We start from the raw sequence: 21,268 nt of genomic DNA, 5'->3' as shown, positions 1-21,268 counted from the left end.
AAAAAAAAAAAAATGCACAGGCGAGGTGCGCCGCACCTCCTGTGTGCACGGTACACACATCAGCTAGCACAGCCCGTCTCCAGCCCCAAGCACGACCATCTATCTCTACAACACAGCCTGTCGCACCGATCACTGTGGACCTTCTCCTTCTAGCACAGCCAGTACCCATCACCGCTGGTGTCCGAGGCTGCACAGGCACAATGCACCGTTAATCACCTAACATGCTTGCTGAATTAGATATTGTCAAGCAGTTGTAACGACCCCGGGGCACAGTAAATGCTAAAGAAATGTTAAAACACATAAGCCTCACACAGTATAGCACAACTCTTATCTCCCTGAACACACACACACACACATACTCACTCGGCACTTCCAATAGCCACACCTATGCATAGTGGCTGCTCAGCCCAATTCTTGACATTTTGTCAGGAACATATGGCCCCTCAGCCCCAAACCAGGGAACTGATGCATCGGTAGTTCATAAGGACACACAACCCATGGGTCCAACTTACCAAAATTTGTATCTTCTAAACAAACCTCTTTAAGGAAAGGCAAGGCATATACCACACACCATTGTGGCTTACAAGACCAACCCAAAGAAATGTGGTTTTGGAGAGAGATGGTTTATATATATATATATATATATATATATATATATATATATATATATATATATATATATATATATGTATATATAAATTGATTTTAGAGAGGAAGGGAGCAGGAGAGAGAGATAGAAACATCAGTGATGAGAGAGAATCTTTGATCAGCTGGCTCCTGCACACCCTACACTGGGTGGGAATGGAACCATGACCTCCTGGTTCTTAGGGCGTTACTCAACCACTGAGCCACACTGGCTGGGCAAAAACTATGTGTTCTTAAATTACTTAACCTTTCTCTAAGCCCCAGGATTCACACCTGTAAAATGGGGATAAAAGTCACACCTCCTATGGGGTTATCAAGGCTGAATGAATATGTGTGAATGTGCTTAGCCGAGTATCTGGTGCAGGATGCACAGTTCATGTCAGTTACTTCTCTTCCAACATTTGAATCCAACAATGGATGGTTCTCAGTCTAGGTCAGCAGAAAATGTGCAGTGGTCACTAGCTTCGGGAGAACTGGTATTTTGTGGGCATGGGGTATTTTGTAAGAATGCTCACTGCCTGGCTGGTGTGGCTCAGGTGATTGGAGCATTCTCCTGGGCACTGAGAGGTGGCGGGTTTGATTTCTGGTCAGGGCACACACCCAGGTTTCGGGTTCCATATCCGGTTGGGGCATGTACAGGAGGCAACTGATGGGTGTTTCTCTCTCATAGCCACATTTCTCTCTGTCTTCCTCTCTCTGTCTCTCTCTTTCTCTCTCTCTTTCTCCCCACTCCTCCCTTTCTCTCTCTAAAATCAATTTAAAAAAAGGAGAATGCTGAATGTATTACGACATGGGACAGCATTGAACAACAAAGAATTAATTGTCCTCTACACACACCCATGTGTGTACGTGTGTGTATATGCAACACAAGCACCAATGGTACCTCCCTTGGGAATCATTGCAGATTTTCATAAAACTAATACTCTCTTTCCACATTATACTTGTGCTTTACTGCCATCATTCTTTTGACTCTTGGTTTTTATTTTGTGAAGTGTTTCTTTGCATGAATCTACCTAAAGCTTTAAAGCATATGTGACAGTCACTCTTAATGATTGAAGATGCAGCTACTGTTATTGTAACATCTTCTAATGCTGTGCGGTGGGGTAAGACCAGACCTTCCCACCGTGTCCAATCTCTCCCTCTCCCTGCCTCTCTAAAATCAATGTGTCCAGGAGCACATTTCTAGCTTTGGAGAGAAATCAGTCTTGTCCTAATTATGGTTACCCTCAAATATTTCATCTTGTTAACTGATTTTACAACTGAATAGCTTCGTGGCCACTTAATTTTGCCAAGCTTCAGTTTCCTTATCTGTGTGTAAAAAACAAAAAAACAAAAACCTAGTAATACTTCAGGATTGTCTGTCATGAGGGTTCAATTATTTTTTATTTTATTTTATTTTATTTTATTTTATTTTATTTTATTTTTAGGTAATCTGTGTTTAGCACAGTGCAAATAGTAAGTGCCCAATATTAGCTGCTGTTATCATTAAATCATTTTATTGTATGCTAATACCTTCTAATTTTTCTTTTTTTTGGTGACTGAGGATGTAGTATGCTCTCCAGTTGAGAAAAAGGATAAAGGCATTGGAAAAATGGACATTGCTTTGCTTAGATAATACACCTGCCTGTTTCATTTTAACTTCATCTCATATGTGGGTTGGCAATTATATATTTTTTTTAAATAGAAACAAGAATGACTAGTTTGCTTCAACCTTTTATCTTTAATACTAGAGGCCTGGTGCATGAAAATTCATGCACTGGAGGGGCGGGGGGCGGTCCCTCAGCCCCACCTGCCCCATCTCACAGTCTGGGAGCCCTCAGGGGTGGTAGGCGACCCGGTGGATCGGGGCGACCGCCCCATCACACCTCTGCTGCTGCCACTGCCGGCAGCACCAGCCTCAGCCAGGCCTGGTTACCTGAGCCTCAGGAGGCCCTGGGCGGCTGGGCAGCTGCCATCCAAGGCCTCCCTGCATCTCGGGCCGGCCCTGGGCAGCTGGGGGGGGAGCTGAGGGGACTTGGGGGACTCCGGCCAGCCCCCAGGCGGGGCTGAGGGGACTGGGCTCCGCCATCTTGTGGCTGTGGGTGTTGCCGTCTTTGAGGGCGAGGCAGTCAATTAGCAAATTCCCTCTTTATTAGATAGGATTATTCTAGACCCTTCAGAATAGGTCTTCCTTCCTCTTTTCTGATACAGGAAGTCACATTCTTTTGGAATTTTCCTTTTACAGCATATTCTGCCAAAAGCAGTTGATAAATTGCAGCAGTGAACATAGAAGAAATAAATACGAATTTTAACAGCTTGTCAAAAGTAAAGGCATAATTTAAATCTCAAACTATGGCCTTTTCTAAAAATGATAATTTTATCTCTTTCACTAATTTCATAAAGAGACAGAAATCACACACTGAAGAACTAACTAATAACAGATCTTTCCTTATGTGAAATAATAAGCACCGCTAATACAATTAGTAATTACTATATCTTATTCATGTTTCGTAATGATTCGTCAGCCTTTAAGGTGGGACATTACAGTGATAGCTCTATCTTCCTCCATAAAAAGGGAAAGCACTCGTTTGGAGGTGTCTTTGAGCTCGCTGAGTGGACACCACGAGCAAAGCTCACTCTCCCTAGTTAATAAATTTATGGACAAGCAGTTATCCCTGAAATTAAATGGTGGCAGAAATATCAAGGAATATTGCGGAGATTTCATCCCTTTATGAAACTTGTGCTAGATCGGTGTGTAGAGATGCCAACTAGTGGGCAACAGAGGATTGGAATGGTGGTAATACGAGGAAGTAGTATCAGCATGTTAGGCAGCTTGGAACGGGGAGGAAGAATGGCTTGTTCACCAGAGAAATCAGCTGCTTCCAGTCCCCTGTGCACAGCACCTGTTTTCTTGCAGTATAAAAATCGAGTCGCGTACATTTTCACATTACGCTTTTGTTAAATAAACTTTTATATTGGTCAAAAAAAGACTGAGTCTTAGCCAGTTTGGCTCAGCGAATAGAGCATGGGCCTGTGGAATGAAGGGTCCCGGGTTCAGTTCTGGTCAAGGGCACATGCCCAGTTTGCTGGCTTCATCCCCAGTCGGGGGTGTGCAGGAGGCAGCCTATCAATAATTCTCTCTCATCATTGATGTTTCTGTCTCTCTCCCTCTCCTTTCCTCTCTGAAATCAATACAAATATATTTTTAAAAAAGATGGAAAGTTGTGACTTCTTATATGAAAATTATTTATTCTGTTCTCTTTTGTGATGATTATCTGATACCAGGTTCTTTTTGTACCAGATTTTAGTTGGATGACTGTTCACTGCAATTCTGTAAAACTTTAAAAATGTCTTCAGGTTTATTTTTCAAACACTAGTAGTGTAAGAGAATAGGAGAGAGAATACGTTCGGGCTGTCATATTATCAGAGAACGTTTTTGGTGTGTCATATTACCAGTATGAACCACAGTACCTGGGGCATGTCACATACTCCAGAGGCACAGCAAGAATTTGGGATTGGGACGGATTAGACACGTCATGCAGAAGTCTGAGACAAGTTTGGATTTGTCAAGTGCTTTTGTTAAATAGCAACTAGGCCAACTCACTGTTAAATCATAGCATTTAAATGTCCTGTCCCTATCGCTGTCATTAAAAATAAAGCCAGATGCTACTGAATCATTCTCCCCAAGGTTTACAAAAGCTCATTCTGCTACCTTTTAGAGTATTTCTATAAATTAAATGCTTGAGCATGTGTCAAAAAGTTTGTTCTGCCAAAGTGGGGCAAGGAGAACCTTTGTCTCAAGCTCAGAGTATAGTAATTACTCTGCTTACAGAGGCTGGTAACCTTGAAAATGTTGAATAGCCTTGGTTTCAAAAACTCCGACTTTAGATTTGAAAACACAGACTCGACTAACTCCCATTCACAGCAGCCCACCTCTCCTGAAGAGGCACCTGGCAGTAGAACGGTGGAGTCAGCCCTGGTCCAGCAGGCGCTGCCGCTCACCCGGGAGAGGTTTTCTCCCTGCAGCTTGCTGTGTCCAAGGGATTTCAACTTGTCCAAGCTAGGTTTCTCCTTGACATGGGGCTAAGGAGATGGACAGGGTTAAAGCTGGCTAAGATAAGCATGTAGCTTTATGTCTCCTTGTCCCTTTTGTTTGTGATTCTCTCAAGAATAAGGACAGTGTCTGTTCATTTTTGTCTTCTTAGCCCCCAGAATAATACCTACCCCACAGCTAGGCATTAGCCACGTGAGGGAGGAAGCAGACATAAATGAAGAGCATTCAGACATTGTGAACTAACAGCTGGCACTTCCTCTTTGCGGGGCTCTAAATACTGTGCATGTGGTCAGTTGTTTTATCCTTACAACAACCCTGTAGGTGGGACTATTATTATCCTTGATATACAAGGGAGGACACCGGGGGCACAGAGAGGTTGGGTAATCTGCCCAAGGTCACACAGGCTGGTGAGTGTTGAAGCCAGAATTCTGGCCTAGGCATTCTGGCCGCAAGCCTCCTACAGGGGAGAAAACTTGAACTTTGGAGCCAGGTCCCATCCGTAAAATGCAGATTGTGATTATTTCCCCTTTTCGGCTGATAGGAAGATTAAGAGAGCTGTCATGCACAGCTAGCATTCTGAGTGCGGTGGCGATATGGCGGATGTTCAGAGCTAACTAGTTCCTATCCCCTATGGGTTTTCTGGAGTTACTGATGTGGTCTTGGGGCCTTTGCAGCTAAGTTGCTTTTCATAATTAACTATAGAAAATTTTGGTTCATACCCCATTTTGCAAATGAGTTTGACAGTTGGAGATAATGTTCATAAATTGCTGTTCAGTGCCTGGCACACAGGAGATGCTTGATAAAGAAGAGCTATTATTACTGTCTTCATCATTACCAGTATCAGTAGTGTGATGCTGGTCTGAAGGAGGACGCTGTGTCTCCCCGCTCCTGTGTGTAGCCATTCTTCAGTACAAGCTGATGTACCTGGGAACTGGATTTGGCTTCCCTCCTTAAGCCAGAGGGCCTCACAAGCAACCTAGTCATCTTCTGGCTGGCATTCTCATCAGGCTGGCATTCTGAGGCCCACGCTCATAACTTCTGAACAGATGTTAAGTCCTTAGAGTGCCCGTTAATGTAGGACTGCGTTTCTCTGCAGGAGGAGCCTGTCTGATTCGCCAGTTTGGTTTTGTGATCAGGTCTATATGAACTTAATAGTCAAGCCTTGTTTGTCCAGCATCAGTGTTAGTGCTGTTTGGCCATATGAAGATCTAAGAGACATTATTACCTGTATGATCTCTTTATTTTAGTACCTTATGTTCAGTCCTGTTGTAAGTCTGGAAATTATTAAATAGAGTGCAGAAACTTACTATAAACAGAAGTTGATATCTGCATTAACTTCTGTTTATAAAACAACATCCCAGGACCTGTCTTTAGTTAGGTAATTAGGTAATATTGTTTCATTCCATACCTCTTCATGTATTCTGATGTTCTAAATTTTTTATGCTAATTTTGTTTTCTTCTAAGATATTTTTGACATTTTTTCCCTTTAGTGATGTTTAATCTTAATTTAATATTTGTCTTTTGAAAGTTTTTTCCCTGCAGTCCTTCCCCATATACTAGTAAACTCAACTTTTTATAATCATTTTTAAATTTATTGCTATATCTCATTATCTCTAAAATATCTCTTTTCACTCTTTTTCTCTCATTCTCTGTCTACTCATCCTGTATATTTTTAAACTGAATCGCTGAACTTCCCTTTCCCAAGCTTCTCAGTAATAACCAATAATTCAGAAAACCTTACTATCTTATAGTTCTCTTTTCCCTCTCCTCTTTTGTTTGCTTCTCTTGAGCCCCAAATATGTTACTAGACTCTTCTGTGTGTGTGTGTGTGTGTGTGTGTATTATATATATATATATATATATATATATATATATATATATATATATATATATATATATACTAGGGGCCTGGTGCACGAAATTCGTGCACTGGGTGTGTGTGTGGGGGGGAGTGTCCCTCAGCCCAGCCTGCCCCCTCTCACATACTGGGAGCCCTCAGGCGTTGACCCCCATCACCCTCCAATCGCAGGATCGGCCCCTTGCCCAGGCCGGACGCCTCTGGCTGAGGCGTCCGGCCTGGGCAGCGGGGACCCGCAGCTGCAGCGGCCCCGCAATCGTGGGCTCCACTTTAGGCCCAGGCAAGGGACCCCTAGCTCCTGGGACTGCCAGCTTCGACCGTGCCCAGCTCCCATCGCTGGCTCCACCCCTACTTCCTGCTATCACTGGCCAGGGCGGCAAAGGCACCTGATTCTCCGATCATGGCTGGGGGGCAGGGCAAAGGCGGCCCCAGGGCCGCCTTTGCCCTGCCCCCCAGCTCTTAGCTCCCCCCTGGGTTTCCGATCACTGTCAGTGGCAGGGGGCTTCTTCCTGCTTTCCCTTTCGCCTCCCTGCATTGTGCCTACATATGCAAATTAACCGCCATCTTGTTGGCAGTTAACTGCCAATCTTAGTTGGCAGTTAATTTGCATATAGCCCTGATTAGCCAATGAAAAGGGTAGCTCGTACGCCAATTACCATTTTTCTCTTTTATTAGTGTTGAGATATATATATATATATATATATATATATATATATATATTATTGATTTCAGAGAGGAGGCAAGAGGGAGAGAGAGATAGAAACATCAATGATGAGAGAGAATCATTGACTGGCTGCACACCCTCTACTGGGGCTCGAGCCTGCAACCCGGCAACCCGGGCATGTGCCCTGACCAGCACCAAACCGTGCCCTCCTGCTTCATAGGTTGACGCTCAGTCACTGAGCCACACCGGCTGGTTGGGCTCTTCTTCTTCTTCTTCTTCCTTTTTTAAATGTAAACTGTCAAAACCTAATTCTTCTTCTCTGTCGATATTAAGAAAATTTTCATTTGAGAATTTTTACTTTGTTTTACACAATAAGTTTTCTCTCTGTCAATAATTAGTCCATTAATATCTGCTTGAGGGCCTACTATGTGCCAGACTCCAAGGATACAACAAATGAATAATTCCCTGCCTTTAGGAGGTTACTTTATACAGGGAAGGCAGACAACATATAAACCAACAAATGGAGTCATTTCAGCTACTGGAGTTATAGAGGCGATGACTACAATAATAAACTAGAAATGACCAGGCATGACACGGAGGAAGCTCATCTCTTTTCATTATAATTTTTTGTTGTCTGGTGTGATTTTAAATCTTGTGTTTTGTTTTCTCTTTTAACGTTTTTTTACTGGTGCCTTCTTTTTATTCCACATTCCCCCCACTTTTCATTCATCCCTTAGACAGGTAATTGCTCACTTACAAGGATTGAGTATATAATTCACTGCATTATGCCTTCCTCCTTATAATCTTTTGCTTTCTTTCTGGTTCCTGGAAAGTTTCTTTGCCACAGTCTATATCATGAAGGTCATCTTTAGTTATTTTTGAAACCAAAAGGCATTTCTTCAAAATAAACCTTACCTTTCGACATCCTGGGTATTTTGTGTGTTGTTTTTTTTTGTTTTGTTTTGTTTTTTAAAGAAGAGTGATTCTCAACTATTTGCCTGAACAGAATGTGTGTTGGTGTGTAACGTTGCCAGGTGCCTTTCTTACAAGAACTGGACTTTATTATGAGATTGAATTATTTTAGGAAATGATAATGAGTAGTATGTAGTGTGCATAATGACTTTGCTCAGTAAAATAAATTTTAGCAATCCCCCAGTTGTTATAGCATGGAACTCTGACTTCCTCTAGGTTTAGATCTGAAAATGAATACTCAGTGTTCTTTTTCTGTTTTCAGGGATGACTCTGTCCCAGAAGACAACATCTGGCGGGGTATCCTCTCTGTTATTTTCTTCTTTCTTATCATCAGTGTATTAGCTTTCCCCAACGGTAAGTGATGCACTACTTATCACATTTCTCCTATGCCGTGGGCCCTTTTGGTATTTTTTAGCTGTAAGCCATCTAGAAGATGAAACTTAAAGGTGGAATAAAAAATAATCAGAGTTTTGTGTAATGATTGAGGCACAGGCTCTGGAGGCAGACTGCCCGTTCTGCTACTTCCTGGCTCTGTAGCCACATTAAGGACTCAGGAAACCAGATTACTCACTAAATGAACCTGTCAGTTTATTACTCTACAAAATGGAGGTAACAGGTAGGTGCTGTTGTAAGAATTAATTCAGTCAATGCCTGTTAAGCTCTCTGAAGAGTGAATGACAGATTGCAACCTCTCAGTGAATGTCAGCTGCTGTTCTTGTTTCTGTTATTTTTATTAGCAGCCCAGTCGTAAATGCTCAGTTATTCAGTTACTCCTTTTTGCTCAGGACAGGGTCAGTGCTGTAATGAGTATTACTTAATTTGTTGTCATAGTGATCTTTTATCACACTAAACTTTGCTGATTATATGTTTGGATATGAATTTTCATCAGCAGGTAAAAAAGACATTATTACCATGAATTTTACTTCCTATCATGTTTATAGAGTGAGGCAAAAACTTTCTTGAAAAAACTAGTTTGGTATTCTGCCATCCTTAAGATTCATTCTTTCCTCTAAACTGTCCCTTACAAATCACTTTCATTTTTCTTATTTCCCTTCAGCACCTTCTTTCTAGGATATTTTTCTCTGTAACCATTTTTAAATGCTCACTTTCTATTTCCTACTTTTTTTACAGTTATGGTATTTTGAAATTCAGTCTTTCTTATGAGTTATGCTCCATAAGCCTCATTCATGTCTTAAATATTTAAATTGTGTTTCATCTCTATTCTATTTATCCAGTAGAATGTAATGCGTGATATGAGAAGCTTGTTATGAATGTTACTGATTGCTGCATGGAAATGCACCATAGTAATAGGAATCTAGTACCCATCCCAGTGTGTATGTGCTGGGTGGTGGTGTGCCTCCGCCAACAAGCGGTGCTCCGACACCAGATGGATGTCCTCCATTCACCTCCATTCTGATACTGTCTACCCAGCGAGAGTGTCAGGTTCCACAGGTTAAGGGCTCAGACCCCACTTCAGAGGCCAGTTGCAAGTCTAGGTTGGTACCTGCACTTCTTCCTAGAATGGCTGTAAATCAGAGGTTCCCATAACCTCCTCCTTAGGTTCCACTGATTTGCTCGAGAGGCTCACAGGACGCAGGAAGCCAGTTTACTCACTCAGTGAACCTGTCAGTTTATTGCAAAGGCTGTTCATGAGCAGCCAGATGAAGATGTGTGGAGCATGTGGTCAGAGTACGTGGGGAGGGCCAGGAGCTTCTGTGCTTTCTCCAGGAGCACCGCTTTCCTGGCCTCTACACAAGGTCACGGCCCAGAAGCTCTCCAGCCCCATCCTCACGGGGTTTTCTGGAGGTTCTATCACGTAGGCATGATTGATCAAAACATTGACATTGCTGATCGGATTGATCAAATCATTGACATTGGTGATCGGAGTTCATCTCCAGCTCCTCTCCCCTGGACTAGGTCTGGGAGTGGGACTGAAAGTTCCAACCCTCTAATCACCTGGTTGGCTCCACTGGCAACCAGCCCCCACCCTCTGGTGCTTTCACCTCATTAACGGGACAAGAGACACTTTATTGCCCTCATCACTTTGGAAATTCCAAGGGTTTTAGGAGCTCTGTGTCAAAAACAGGGACACAGATCCTGTTCCAAATATATATTTATTATAAAAAACAATATCACCCATGGCAAAGCCTTCAGGCTTTTCAGGAGGGTGGCAGTGGAATTTTGTTCTGTATTTTTGCTTGTTTTGTGCAGCACTCGAGGTTTTTTGCCGGCAGCATGATAATCCAGTCATTAAGCCATGACTGAATCCTTTAGGGAATGCACTGTTGTAGATAGCAAAGTCATTGTGGAGTTGAACTCCAACGGCTCAAGCTTTTAGATTAAATATTTTTTTCAGTGAGATTCTGCTGGCCTACTCAGTGCAGACTATGCTAACAGAATACTATAGACTGGGGCAGTGCTGGCGAACCTATGACACGCCTGTCAGAGGTGACACGCGAACTCATTTTTTTTGGTTGATTTTTCTTTGTTAAATGGCATTTAAATATATAAAATAAATATCAAAAATATAAGTCTTTGTTTTACTATGGTTGCAAATATCAAAAAAAATTTCTATATGTGACACGGCACCAGAGTTAAGTTAGGGTTTTTCAGAATGCTGACACGCCGAGCTCAAAAGGTTCGCCATCACTGGACAAGGGGGCTTCACAGAGGATTTATCCTGAAGCACAATTTCTCTCTGGCTGTGAACCTGAAACCGGATACGTTATGTGCTTCCGAGACGAGGAGACATAGGTTTTTGTCTTCTTGAAGGAAAGATTTCAATCAAGAGACAAAGTATAGAAAAGCAAGCAAGAATTTATTGACAGCAGCAAAAACATACTTAGGGCAGTGACACAAGGAAGGGCATAGAGGAAACCACAGGAGAGCCTAGGCTGGGCTGCCTTGGCTCATGGGGAAGTCAGAGAAAAGGGGGCCTTGGAGACAGGTTCAGGGGGTGGAGCCCTGGACGAGCTGCCCATTGCTCCCCTGGTTGCAAGTCTCATGGGATCCCTTAGAGGTTAGGGGATACGTGCCTGTGGGGGAAGTAGAGGGGGGAGGGGATGGCATGGACATGTTCCTTGAAAGAAGAGTGCACTGGGGCCTTCATTTTCAGGGATTTTAAAGGCTGGGCATTTAGGGGAGATCTTAGGGGCAGCTCAATAGAATATTCATCAGCTTTATGCTGATGGACCAAAATGAGATTGATTCTCTTAATTTGTCTGTCCTTGGCGTGGTTGGCAAATGGCACGAGTTGGATTTCTGTAACTGTCTCCCTGAGTAGGGTGATTTAAGCTACTTACCCGCTGGTTGGGGAGGAGAAGTGCAAACCATTTACTCTTAAGTGTCTCTGGTTTAGGGAAGATAGGATTTACTAGATGTCTGCAAACTGCTGGTGAACTATCTGTTTCAGTTGCCCTATTTCTTTGTCCTGGGATTTCCCTAGCTTCTTGCTGTTCTGTAACACTATAGTGGGACAGGCAGAGGATAGACATTCCTGTTCCAAAGGAGAATGAGAGAGACGGGAGGAGTGATGGGTGCAAAGCTAGTCCAGCACCTAGGAAGGCCAATCCTGTGAGATCTTAGATCAAGAAGTCTTAAGGTTTAAGAATAATTCTCTGCCTCAGTACTTGCCCTTGGAAACCAAGGTGCAGGCTGCCCCCCTTTCCCTTCCTCTCCATGACCTTTGCACTCTGAGCCTGTGATGGAAGTGACAGCCCAGCCTGAATAATCTCTGAGTCGCCTTTGGGGTCCTTCTTGTCTTAAAGAGGAGCCAGCGGTCCCGTCAGGTAACTCTGGTTCAGTCTCTAGGAAGTCCAGCAGTCTTCGGAGTTAGGATTTCAACATCAGAATCTGGAGGGACACACACATTAACACCTGCATGTCTTGTGCACATTGGAAACATAGTTGGGCCTTTCTGTGACCACTGGGGGTTCTGATGTGCATAGTTATTGGGGCAGGATGACAAGACGTCCATGATATGGAATGAATTGACCTTGCTGTGGGATTCACTTTCTCGGAAAAGACCCTGATGTCAGTCAGCGGCTTGGCTATTTGCCAGCTTCTTTTCCTTCTCACCTCCAACGCACAAAGTCTCAGAATTTTAGGGTTAGATCGTTTGGACATTGTGTAGCCTGGCCTCTTTCAAGGGTGCCATGTTGTAGTGCCAGCTAAGTGGCCACCTGCCATATGCAGCATTTCACACACACTGGAACCACCAGGTAGTCCCCCTGAGCTCAGGAACCTGGCCTTTTCATACAAAGGCAGCTTAAGAATACAGCCCAGTGCAAGAAGATTATAAGACTCGTCTCAGGTGGGAAACCAACACGGCCAGCTGCCACCAAAGCCCCAAGGGAAGGCGAGTAGGTGACAGTTCAGGTGGTGGTGGTGACTGCCACTCCTCCCCGAAGCCACTCTTATCTTCTGTGTCCTGTGAAGGCCTGCTGCTTGCTTGTCATCAGTGGATGCCAGGACCCTTACTGGCCCGTGTCCTCTGTTTCTGTTTCTTATCTCACCTGTCCCCAGTCCCACTCCTTCTAAGTCAATCAGCAGAGCACATGCTCAGGAAACCGATCTGTCCGAAAGTGTCAGGTCTGTTCTTCAAGTCTCCTGCTTTCTTTGGCTCTGTGTTAACTTGTTGCTTAGTTCTTAAGGGTTACTTCTTCACACTTTGAAGGTTTCTTTCTTTCTTTCTTTTTTTTTTTTTTTTGAATTGCTATTTCTTACGGCTTTTTGATCTAAGATCTCAGAGCCATTTTGGAAGTCTGCCAACTCAATAGCCGTGACGTTACAGCCACCCATCCACGAAGCTTCAGTGGGAGCTGGGTTTGGGGCTTCACTAGCAGATGTTTTTCTTAAGGTACCAAAGGCCCTGAAGGTTGGGGGCTAAAATCTATAGGAGGTAACATTTTGTGATTTCTGCTGGTTTTTCCTCTATTTGCTAATGAAGTCTTCTGATATTCAGAGCCCACTCAACCTGCCCAGTCTCCCATGTGGAGCTGTGCTTCTGTTTTCTTTATGGGAAGATAAAAGTTAAGTTTGTTTTATGCTTTTCTTATCCTGGATGTGGGGACATTGTGGTATATACACATACAACGAGGGGAGATCCCCTATGGCTCGCCTAGTTCAGCCTGCTCGGTTCACAGCTGAGAAGGCTGCACCCATAGTCGTCATTTCCCCAAGATGTCACGGCTACTTGATGTCAGCCTGGTGATCTGGCCCGGGGCTACTTGATGTCAGCCTGGTGATCCAGCCCGGCTCACGTGTTTCCCTGTATTCAGCACTGCTCTGGTCATTTCTCCTATCAGGTTCTCTGTGAGGTGTTTTCTCTCTGTCTTCCCCTATGTTCCTGTCTCCCTCTGCTTCTCTTCCTCTCTATCAGTCTCTGGCTTTCTTTTCCCAGGAGTGTGGTCTTAGGCAGTGTGCCCTGGGTCCTGCTGAAGGCGGATGTGGCCATTACTCCTGTGTTGGCAACATCCTCCAAGACCAGCAGAGGCCAGCAGATCGATCCAAACCTGCATACTTTCTCCCTCTCCTACTCTCTTCCTGCCTTTCCTTCCCCCGCCACCTCTGGGCGCATGCTCACACACAACACTCACCTGGAGGTAGAACATCCCCAAACAAGGTCTCAGATAGACTGGGGAAAGGACAAAGGCAGTTCGGTAATCTTCATATGCAGGATGGGGTGTTAGGCACATGAGAGAAGAACGGATACTCAACTAAGAAATGTAATCGACTCTGTTTAAGTTAGGGGTGGCTTTGGGAGGTGGCTTGGAGTTGACGGGGAAGCCAGGCCACTCGGAAGGGTGCTCCTGAGCTGTGTGGCTGTCCCCTCCCAGAGCCAGCCGACTTCAGGCTGCCCCGGAGCCACATGCCAGACAGCTGCTTCTCTGAGTGGAATGTTTATGCCCCTTCTCGCTCCAGTCTTGTCATCTATTCTCCATTCTCCCCACCCTGGGCACGTGTTCTCAAATTAAGTAATGAAATGAATGGAGAGACAAAGTCCAACATTTGTCTTCTCCGTGAAAGACACTTTGGGGCAGTGCCTGCAGTGGAGGCATTCACAGAACGGTTCTGTTTTGCCAACTTCAGATGCATTTTTCCTTGACCCAGTAAAGGCTGCCCTGCATGCTTGAGTAGAGGCCTACATATGATTGCGTCCATGTTGCTCATGTGTGTGCGTTATCCATGCTACTATCTGTGCAGTAGAATCGTCAACTCCTACGGGCAGAGAGCCCGGTGATTTTTGTGCAGACTCTGAATAACAAAGAAGCCCCTGACTTTCTCCATAGGGTTTTATAACAGAGTGTTTTGGGCCGCAGGTAATAGGAAACCCATTTCAAAATGGCTTAAAGAATAAGAAAAATGTTGCCTTCCGTACATCGCGAGCAGTTCCCCGGTAGAGTGGTTCCAGGGTTGGCTGTTTCAGTGGCTCGGGGACCTCTCCCTGTCTCCCACCATCTCCAGCACCCTGGGCCCAGCCTGTGCTTTCGCCCTGATGATCTTGAGGGAGCTGCTCAGCGCAGGTCCTGACAGGGTCCAGCAGAAGAAGACGTCCTCGCTTCCTGTGTTTTTAGAGTGAAGAAACCTTTCCTTCTTAGCAAGCCTCCAGCACACTCGCCCTCAGTCCTCCTTGCCTAGGGTTGGGCGACGAGCCTCTTTCCAAGGAGACCTGAGGACAGGAACTTAGGTGCCCAGAGGAGTAGCTCACAGTAGATCTTCAGTAGCTCTCATTGACTGAAAGAATAAAAGAAAGGATTACCTCCTTCGGCTTGGAGTTCAGCAGAGGCACATGGGAGAGGAATGGATCCTCAACAAATCCTTTGTCAGCCAATAGGATGAGTAAGAGGCGAGGCTCTCCGGTTCTTTCCTTCAGCCCTGTCCACAGGCCGGAGGAACAGACCCGGGTTGACGGGAAGGATGGTCTGGTCTCCTCCCGTTCTCCTTTGGTTCCCTTAAATCTGGTTCGTTTGTTTTTTTAAATGCTACTTCCATCATCTCATTACAGCAACTGACACTCAAATATAAGTGTAATTTTATAATTGAGTGTAATCATATCACTATCAGGGGAGTGGAATTTAGAAACCTATTTCAGTCTCCAGTTGGCTTTGAGATGTCTTTCAGCAGATAACTGTCTGGTGGACTTTTCTGGCTTCTGAAGACTTCCTTGAACTGTTCCTCTTCCACCCCCTCCCAAAGCACCCAAGCCTGCTCTGCACCCCAGTGCCTGGCCCTCAGCGGCCTCTCAGAGGATCCATGTTGAATTAAGTAACAAATCTGTCAGCAAAAAGATTCACATCATTAGCCCTCCTTTCCCCTTGACTTATCTGCAAGACAAACAGCCCTCAGCACTTCGGTAAGGTATTCTGATTAGAGTGAAGTAGTATTTCCTGATTTTCCTGATTTTATTGTTCTGTTTGTCCTTCAGGCTCATTTGGCTTCTCTGAGCTCAGCGTGGTGCCAATTACATCCCTGAGATTTGAAGGTGATCCAGAAGGTTCCCAGCTTCTAATTTTCCCCCCAAATTCTTATCTCCTCATTCTCTGCCCACTGCTCACCACTTTTTCTCATAAGTTTTTTCCCTTAGGTTTAAAATATGCATAGGGACACTTTTATTTACTTTTCTTGTTTCTTAGAGACATTTAAACTTTAATCTTAAGCAAATATCTTCCAGTTTTATCAATTATACCTCAATAAAGCTGAAAAAAATAACAAGGGAAGAAGCAGACTAAAAGGGCCTGAGGACAAAAGTGCAACTTCTAGTTTTTGTTTAAAGAATTATAGCTCCTGAGGGTTTGGTCCCTTAAACTTAGTAGTAGGTATAAGGGTTGCTGGCAAGACAAGCAGTGGCCTTCTTTCTAATTTCTAAGGTCGTTTTTGAAAGGCTCCTCTTCTCGTGATGAAGACATTGTGTTTCTATGTCTTTTGAAATTCAACTTGCTCTGAACATCTGATTACAAGTATGTCCTCGGGATGCAGGGCCTGCTGAAGAAGAGAAAACATGTGGTTTGAAATGAGCCTGGTAAGAAACCAGAATCCAGAGCAAAACGGGCCTCTTTCTTCCCACACTCAGTGCCTTCCCGGTTTCCGCCGCCTGGGCACGGAGGAGAGACCTGCTGGGGCTCCAGGCTCCTCCAGGCACACTTGTGCATAGCTTGTTGGGAGATGAGGTCTGTGCAGAAGCCTTGAGGAAAGCACATGTTCAGAGGAGGCTGCGGTGGTACTAGTCCTCCTAGGCAGACCATGCTGCGGAAAGCACGGCTTTAGGAAGGCGGCTTGCATGGAGTAGCCAAGCGCGGGTGACCCAGTGAGCCTAAATACCAAGGCTTGTGGTATAGAAAAATGCCAGCCTCATTTTTGGTTTTTAAAAAGAATAATGGTATTTTAGTAATTACTGTCTGATGGTGAAGGCGGTTCTCAGTGAATAATGTTACTGAACTGCACTTGTCAGAAGGGGGCTGCTCTGAAGTTGGCTGCTGAGACTCACCTGCTCTAGGGCTTCATCCCACCGGTGTGCGGTAAATGCCTGGTTCGGGACAGAGCACCTTGTACTGTCTCTTCTGAAACCCACCTTCCTAAGCCTTTTCAGATCCAGTGCATTTCAGTTTGCAAAGCTGATAGGTCATTTTTAAAAGTTGTCTTTTTTGAGAAACATTGTGATGTGATATTATGATGTGTAAGTGGGAAACCTAGGAAAAAGAGGAAACAGATCAATTAGGGGTAAGTCAAGGCTTAAAAACAAACAAACAGCACTGCAATAAAATGAAAATTCTCTTTCCAGGTCCTGGAACAGCGTGGGCCTGTCACAGGGAATCACAGAGTAACAGAGGGAAGTACCCTGGGGCTGAAGCAGTTGTGTGTAGGTTAAGCGAGCTGGAAGGCCCCTCGGCTCCCAGGTTCTCAAGCACCTGTCTGTCCTCTCACTTCGGAACAGCTGCTTAGGGTCAGATAAGCCGGGGCTGTGTCTGCTTTCCAGAGGCTTCTCTTACAGTAGTGGCAGGTGGAAGAGGACTTCGGGGCCTTTCTACTAGTTGATGTGAGGGAACTCCCATCAGTTGCTGGCATTGCCCCATCCTTGCAGCTCTTCTTGACCTTGCGCATCAGTTCCACACTGCAGGGCCTCAACAGCTCCCAGCAGCTTGCTTCTCCCGCCTTGCTCTCCTGACCCTGAGACAGTCCTGGCTCAGGCTCTCCACTCCTCCTGATAGAGTTGATAGAGAAGTACTCTGTGCTCTCAGACCAAGAGGAGTCCTGTGAGCTGTGTGACCCTGGACAAGTTCTTTGGAGCTCACTGTCTTATCTGTAAAATGGGGATGATGGTCCCCAGCTGTTAGGAGAACTAAGAGAAAATGTGGGGGTGTCTCAGGCTTCAGCCTGGTACTCAGTGAGTGCTCAGAAAGTACTGCTGACTATTCTAAATTAACATTGTGATTGCTCTTGAGGAAAAACAACAACATATGATTTGGAGTATTGATTGGGCATGGAATTCTATTGCAAACCAAGTAAAGTATAGAGTTGGACCTTGTAAGAAGAAACCATAGAGAAAGCTGGGGTCCCCTGTTATGAGAGGTTAATTCAGTGGCATGGATGAAGTACTGGTAATATTTCAAGCCAGATAGCCATCATAATACGGAGATCATTCACTCATGGTGACAAGTCAAGAGACATCAACTCAAAATCAGTGAAGAGTGAAGAGAAAATTACTTAAAAGGTGGCAATATTAGCTGTCGGTTTTCCAATAGCATGTGAAGAAAGTTAACCACGTTATGTTACCTAAAAGGGGATTCAGGCTTCTCTGCTTCATTGTGCTTTTCTGAGAGAGGAGCAGGTGATTAAAAAGACTATAGGTATCTCTCCCTCTCTGAGCTCTCACTACTTGCCATCCAAAACTCGGGCACCAGATTAATTTGGAGAAAGCAAAGTCTCTCACAAAGCTAATGTACTTTCTGAATTCTCACCATCTATACTCAGGAACTGAGAATTGGGTAGTGGGGATACTTGTAACAGATTTTCCTCATGTGAACTTGATACATCAGAAGAAAGCAGTTCATATATGTTTTAATTTAGCCTGTGTAAGAAGAGAGGGATTTTAGAATGAGTTCCAGAATAAAAACTATAGAATAAATATTTGCCTCAGACAGGATCCCGGTTGCAAGCAACAAAAGCTGACTGTGCTGATTTAAAAGCCTGTTAACGGATATTGGCTGGCTTGAGGAGGAATTGTAGAGGCTGGGAAACAAGTTCCCAGGGAAGCTTCTAGAACTGGCATGTCACGCAGAGCTGGTCTAATGAGGAAACCCCAGTGAGCTTAGGCTGTAGTCTGTCCCACTGTCACTTCTGCAGTGAACTGTAATGGAACCTCATGCCACAGTCAGCAGTGTGAGGCGTGCCACCTCCCACCACTCTAGCCAGCACCAGAGGGAGGAGAGGAGGGCTGTGCATAGGCACCTCTTCTACCGCCAGCTCTGAGGCCAAGTCTGGCATGGGTGCGACTGAAGAACCAGGCCCTAGTTATAAAGAATCCTGGGCAGCAAGTTCTGGCATCTCCCCGGGAGACGCGGGACGCATAACACTGGAAATTCTCCAAGTGTAGGAAGGCTGTCCAAAGGCGCGGGCAGCTCCGGGCAGGTCGGGTGCCCATTAGAACAGTGTTCAGCATTTGCGAGTGTAACCCTTCAGTTGGTCGTAAATCACTCTGGTGAAACCAGCTTCCTTGCCTTCTACCTTTTTTTTTTTTTTTAAATGAAATAAAATAGAAGAGAAAGTATTGGTGTATCACTTACAGTAAGTTTCATCTGTGAAACTTTTCATTGAACATGATCTGCATTGGTGTATGGAAACTGAGTTGCCAGGTACAAGCCATTGTTACCCCAGTTCATGATCTTAAAAGCCTGCACAGTCCAGTGCTCAGAGTTTATTTTCAGTTTCACTACTCACCTCACTTATTTTCAGAGCATAGTATTTGTCTTTTCTCTTTCATTTTCAGAATAAGTCAGTGTGCCCCCACCCTGACTGACACACACACACACACACACACACACACACACACACACACACACTCTGCGAGCAGGGAGCTTTCACTTGTTAAGGTACAATCTGTATGACTTACACTTACAGGTAACCTACTTACTGTTACAACATTGTTTCCCTGGGAAATGATGACCTGAGTTCCAAAGAAAGAAACAAAACACACACAACGTGAGGAGACTTGGTGCCTGTTACGTGTATGGCAATAGTTGGAACAATGTGGATGAATCATGTCAACCTAGACGTGGACCTCAAAGTATCTGTCAGAAAACAATTTAAGTAAAGGGCCTTTTACTGTCTTTAGTCTTGTCTCTGAAATGAGTTCGTTCTAACCCGGTAATGTTACCTCTGCAGGTCCATTTACTCGACCTCATCCAGCCTTATGGAGAATGGTTTTTGGTGAGTTACCCATTGGGTTTTAAAATATATGCTACTTTAAAAGTTTTTTTCCCCTGCATATTATCATAGCAGTTTTGCTTACCACTCTATAGGAAAAAAGCTATAGCTTTTTACTTCTTGGTGTTCCTAATATAAATTTTTTATTAAAATCTTTGCCACAAAATCAAGTACTGGTGACAATCAACATCCTGGTACATGTGAACTGTTTTAGCTCCACTTGCCTCTTCTTGTGCTGTGTCTCTACTGTACACAGGACTTGACATAGGGATTGTGGCTTGCTTTTCTCTAACCAGTTAACTACCACACGTACAAAACGGAAACCATCTCCACCCGCCACGATATTTTGAATTTAAAAAATCAATTTGCAATGAATATTACAAAAATAAATATATTACAATTCGGGTGTCCTTGAATATTTTCAGCTGAAAATCCTCACCAAAAAATGATTTTAAAGTTGGTCAGGGCTGCCACTTAGCGAAAACTTTTTTTTTTTATAGACACGTGTGGTGTGTGGGGAAGGTCCACCGCTTGCGTCTACAGACGCTTATGGTGGACAATGGGTTAAGCATCTTCCTGTTTCTCTTCGCCAGTGCAGCTCAGGTGTATCCTAGGGGCACGTTGGTCTCCTCGGCATCGAGGAGGACTGAAAAGTCCAGCGATCTCAGTGTTATGAGTGGGAAAGAACTTGGGCAAGGGAGTCTTTAGACAAAGAGCCCTGATTTGAACTACAGTTTAGTGATCAGTATTTTATATAAATATTGGCTGTCATATTTTTATTTGATTTCTAGTCCAAATATCACCTGAATGGATTTAACACAGATCTTCAGAACTATAGACATTGGCTTTATCTTGCCTAAATAAGACATCAAATAAATTACTTTAACTTCAGAAAATGTAATCTTCTGCATAAGGACCCTAATGATGGACCTTTTGCTCAAGGTTGCCTGTTTTTCTTTCAATGTTCAGGGATCAAAGGTAAATCCCTTTGAACTTAGTGGTCATTCCGGACCTTCATTCAGGGCGCTGCTCTGCCCGAGGCTGTCTGCGATGGGCAGACAGCCCAGGAGCCGCTCTGCCAGTCAGGAGGGCCCTGCAGAGGGAGGACATCTGCAGCAAATGCACTGTTAAACCAATCATCAGAAACGTCCGACGTGGCTTAAGGGTTAGGACCCTGTGAGGTGATAGTGACTGGGTGGCTGCTTTTGCTTGTGCGTGAGGGGAGGCTAAAGGCAGGGTGCTTCATCCAAAACCTGCATGCAGAGGAGGATCTGAGCGTTCCACCGTGGGGTGGGAGCCAGACAGAGAATGAGCTCAGTGGTCTGCAGCTAGGAAACGTTCAGCGTGTTCCAGGTCAGGGGGGCTGGAGCTTAGCAGGCCTGGGGAGGTGGTGAGTGGTCAGAGTTAGGCACAGATGGAAGCCTGTAGGGCTTGTAGGCCACTCAGGATTGTGGGTGTGAAGGGCAGTCGGAGGTCATGGGAGGATTTTTTGCAGAGAAGTGAGATGGTTCATTTACTTTTTTTAAAAAATATATTTTATTGGTTTTTTACAGAGAGGAAGGGAGAGGGATAGAGAGTTAGAAACATTGATGAGAGAGAAAGATCCATCAGCTGCCTTTTGCACGCCCCCCCCACTGGGATGCGCCCGCAACCAAGGTACATGCCCTTGACCGGA

The 21,268-nt window shown here is 44.5% G+C and overlaps 1 protein-coding gene across 16 annotated transcripts in view; it reads left to right on the top strand.

Annotated features, from left to right (window-relative positions):
- PTDSS1 (phosphatidylserine synthase 1) overlaps positions 1-21,268 on the top strand; it is a 50,536-nt gene that overhangs the window by 1,085 nt on the left and 28,183 nt on the right. The window contains exons 2-5 of one of the 16 annotated variants that reach the window (XM_059672159.1): positions 8,435-8,526; positions 15,599-15,655; positions 16,952-17,029; positions 19,552-19,596. In XM_059672159.1, the coding sequence (XP_059528142.1) occupies positions 8,435-8,526; positions 15,599-15,655; positions 16,952-17,029; positions 19,552-19,596 (272 nt within the window). Of the gene's footprint in view, positions 1-8,434; positions 8,527-15,598; positions 15,668-16,951; positions 17,030-17,123; positions 17,207-19,551; positions 19,597-21,268 lie in introns of those variants that run through there. The other 15 variants (XM_059672158.1, XM_059672160.1, XM_059672161.1 and 12 more) reach the window with 15 other exon arrangements.

Source organism: Myotis daubentonii, chromosome 17 (assembly GCF_963259705.1).
Source record: "Myotis daubentonii chromosome 17, mMyoDau2.1, whole genome shotgun sequence".
NCBI classification, from domain to species: domain Eukaryota; kingdom Metazoa; phylum Chordata; class Mammalia; order Chiroptera; family Vespertilionidae; genus Myotis; species Myotis daubentonii.
The sequence above is the reverse complement of the archived record's forward strand: the minus strand, read 5'-3'. Positions and strand labels throughout refer to the sequence as shown.